We start from the raw sequence: 4,304 nt of genomic DNA on the forward strand, positions 1-4,304 counted from the left end.
CCGTAACCAACATCGCCTTCCTGGCACTTGTGCCAGTGGCACGTGAAAAGACATTCGAGCAAGATCGTTGCCAGTGCCCCTGGACTGGCTCCTGTGCAGGTGGCACGTAAAATACACCATTTCAAGCGTGGCCGTTGCCAGTACCCCCTGACTGGCCTTCGTGCCAGTGGTACGTAAAAGCACCCACTACACTCTCTGAGTGGTTGGCGTTAGGAAGGGCATCCAACTGTAGAAACTCTGCCAGATCAGATTGGAGCCTGGTGTAGCCATCTGGTTTCACCAGTCCTCAGTCAAATCGTCCAACCCATGCTAGCATGGAAAGCGGACATTAAACGATGATGATGATGATGATGATGATGAGTATATCTCAGACTACAATATCCAATGTGTCCTTCCTTTTGAGGTGATAAGATGTGATTTGAGAATAATTTGGTTGCTATTTATAGTAACTTAAGTGACAAGGTAGTGGCTTCCAAATTCTTTTTGGCACCATAATGTATAGCTGTTTCTTTTCTCTTTGTAGAAATGACTTTTCTGGAGATTCTCTATCTATGGTGAAGTTTATCATCAACAAAGGCAACTGCAGTGTGTATGAATGGAGAACAGGTCAACCACCCATTACTATAATAGATGAGCATCAGCTAACCAATGAGGAACAAAACGACAAACGTGCCCAAGATGATAGTGTAAATAATTTAAAGTCTGTCACATGTAAATTGGAATATGTATAGACATTATCGTCAGTGATATATATGTATATATATATTCTTTTATTCTTTTATTTGTTTCAGTCATTAGACTGCAGCCATGGTGGGGCATCGCCTTGAAGGATTTTAGTCAAAGGAATCAGCCCTAGTACTTTTTAATTTTTTTTAAAGCCTGGTACTTATTCTAGCAGTCTATTTTGCCAAACCGTTAAGTTACAAGGATATTAACACTCTGACACCGGTTGTCAAGTGTTCGTGGGGGACAGACACATACACAAACAACACACACACACACACACACACCTATATACTGCCTGGCCTTTGTGCCGGTAGCATGTAAAATCACCCACTACACTCGGAGTGGTTGGTGTTAGGAAGGGCATCCAGCTGTAGAAACTCTGCCAAATCAGATTGGAGCCTGGTGTAGCCATCTGGTTCACCAGTCCTCAGTCAAATCGTCCAACCCATGCTAGCATGGAAAGCGGACGTTAAACGATGATGATGATATATAATGGGCTTCTTTCAGTAGGATTAAACTTGGAACCATGTGGTTGGAAGGCAAGCTTCTTACCACACAGCTACTGATCAAACAGATTCCAAAAAGGCTGGTGTTGTTGTTTTGCATTGAAAAGACATATTAATTAGTAAAAATCAATAAAAATAGTTGCCATGGAGAATGGAAGATCCAATGTTTTGAGCAAGGTCCTTCCTCAGAAAAAGTTGAAAGGAGAGAAATTAATGAGAGTCAGCAAAGTATTTTTTTTTTAAATCTAAGTTACAAAACTCTTTTGTCTCTCTTTTTATTTTCCTCCCTTATTTTCTCCTTTCAACTTTTCCCTTGAAGAAGGACTCTGTCTGAAACATTGGATTTTCCATTCCTTATGGCAATTTCACTTTACTCTTTTTATTGATTTTACTGATATATATATTTTTTATCTTTCATCTTTTGTTTGTTTCAGTCATTAGATAGTGGCCATGCTGGGGCACTGTCTTGAAGAATTTTTAGTTGAATGAATCAACCCCCTATACTTATCTTTTGAAGCCTTGTACTTATTCTATCAGTCCCTGTAACCAAACTGCTAAGTTACAGGGGCATAAACACATCAACACTGGTTATCAAGTGGTATTGGAGGACACACACACACACACAGAATTATTTTAGTTTGTTGTGTTTTTTTGTTCATTGTCCTGTATGTTCATTAGCTATTTTCAGTGACTTTCTACTTCTGGCACCACCAAAAGTGAACAATATCCACTTTAAAGGCGCAAAATTGTAAGGATGTTTTGAATGTTGATTGATGAGGAATTAGCTACGAATTTTCTGTTAGTTATTTCTGTGAAATTTTTTAAATACACACATACACATACGTGTATATATATATATATATATATATATGTGTGTGTGTGTGTGTGTGATAGGCTTCTTTCAGTTTCTGTCTGTCAAATCCACTCCCAAGGCTTTGGTCAGCCTGAGGTTATAGTAGAAGACTGTCCATGGTGCCATGCAGTGGGACTGAATCTGGAGTCATGGGGTAGGGAGCCAAAATTCTTACCATCCACTTTTCTGTGCTTGCAAAGGTCAGGTGGAGTTTATTGAGACAGATCTTCCTATGCCCAGAGACCCTTCCTGTCACCAACCATGACCTCTTCCAAGTAAGGTAATATTTTCCCATAGTTAAGGCATACTTTTGCAGAATATGACAGTAATACTCATTTACAACTATCATGCAATGTCAAGGCAAGGGTAACACATACTCTCTCTCTCTTTTTCTCCTTTTATTTCCTGTCCGCCAAACCTACTCGTAAAGTTTTGGTTGGTCCTGGGTTACAGTAGGTTGAGAAGCAAAACTTTTCAGCCATGCAGCCATATATATTCACATATATATTTGGTTGAAGGAAACTGTATTTTCTTTTTACCCAAACCCAGGAACTTTTCAGTACCCCTTCATATTATAGCTATTTACAGTTAGGGACACTAAACTAGTGAGAATTCAATGTATACATTGCAGGCCTTCTTGAATGTAGATAACTGGAAGAATATTTATTTATACATTTGTCTGGGTTTTCACATTCTTTGATTTATTTCTCATATTTTAGATTGATTGGGGAAATATTGAAGAAAGCAATGAAGTTAATTTTGAAGATATTGATTTTGATATGTCCCAGATAACTGTAGAATCTTCTGAAAATAATGAGGTAGGATTACGTCTTCTTTTATTTTCATTTTCTGATCTTTTCTGAGTCTGCTATCTGTTGAGATTTTTTTTCTTATACCAAATAAAAATTATCTCAACTAGTTTGAAGAAAGTTCTTAGACTGTCAGCTATTTCACATAATTTCAAATTTTTTTAATGTTTTATATTGTTTTTACTGCTTATTATAAACTGCTTGATTCTTAAGTAGGGGATACCTTGTTTTATGGGCAACATTTTTTTTTAACTTCAGAACCTTAATATTTCTAAAAATACATTTAACCCTTTAGTATTCAGATTCTGTCAAAAATAATGCTTATTTATTCACATTGTTTTGAATTAATCATGCAGTATCTTGTAGGTTCGAGATTTTGATGATTGACATTGCAAGGTAGGTGTGAGATACCAGATCTGGTTGGTTTGAATACAAAACAGGTAGAATATTTGGGCCAGATATGACTGGTTTAAAAGCTAAATGAGTAATTGTGAAAAATGACTAATTCATAACTTTTTTTCTATTTTTCAATTAACTTTAACAGAAAAATGGTGAAATAGATTGGGGAGATGACACAGAAACCACTGATAAGACATCTAAAAAACATGCTAAAATTACAGGTTTGTATTCCCTTTGTTTGCATTTATCATCCCTAATCTTTGTCTCTAGTCCTGAATGCTAATCTTCGTCTCTAGTCCTGAATGCTAATCTTCGTCTCTAGTCCTGAATGTTACTGTGTAACACAATTTTTGTCCTTGGGCAACAACTGATATTTCCTATTTGCTTACCTCTAGAAAGTATGAATAATGGCTAATATTTCCTTCAAACTTTGCTTTTGTTGCATTTATTCAAACTCAAAAGAATCCCCCTTAACACACAGCTATGATGCTCTCCTAATACTCCTGCTCATGGTCAGAGATGCACATATTATCAGCCATGAAGAAACATGCTCAGCTGGTTAAAACCAAGCAACTGTGGTATTGAGCAGAATATTTGCTATAATGATATTTCTGCTTCAGCAATTCAGCACTGAATTTGAAACGTAATGGAAAATAGGTCAGTTTCAATACATTGATGTCCAGGTCACAAAAGCAAAGCTTGAAGGGAATAGTAGTCATTTCCTTTGATTTCTAGATAGAAGCAAATAGGAAATAACACTTACTGACCAAAGACAAAAAAAGGAAAATAAAAATTTTGTTACACAGTCTAATTTATTAAAGGCAGATTTACAATATTCATTTTTGAAAGATGTTCATCTTGGAAGTACATTTCACAGAGGAATGGTTTCCCTTTGATCCTTTTAACACCCAACTCCTAAAATCACCCCTAGTTCTATGATTCAAACTTCCTGTTTTCAAGTGATCTAAATTGAAACCTTCCATAGTAAAGATTCCATGGTAATGTGTGTTT

General features: G+C 36.4%; 1 protein-coding gene across 1 annotated transcript in view; it reads left to right on the plus strand.

The window, feature by feature from the left end:
• LOC106880649 (CDK5 regulatory subunit-associated protein 3) overlaps positions 1 to 4,304 on the plus strand; it is a 32,579-nt gene that overhangs the window by 20,979 nt on the left and 7,296 nt on the right. The window contains exons 9-11 of the mRNA XM_014930691.2: positions 524 to 686; positions 2,805 to 2,903; positions 3,439 to 3,514. Of these exons, the coding sequence (XP_014786177.1) occupies positions 524 to 686; positions 2,805 to 2,903; positions 3,439 to 3,514 (338 nt within the window). The remainder of the gene's footprint in view (positions 1 to 523; positions 687 to 2,804; positions 2,904 to 3,438; positions 3,515 to 4,304) is intronic.

Source organism: Octopus bimaculoides, chromosome 3 (assembly GCF_001194135.2).
Source record: "Octopus bimaculoides isolate UCB-OBI-ISO-001 chromosome 3, ASM119413v2, whole genome shotgun sequence".
Taxonomy (NCBI): domain Eukaryota; kingdom Metazoa; phylum Mollusca; class Cephalopoda; order Octopoda; family Octopodidae; genus Octopus; species Octopus bimaculoides.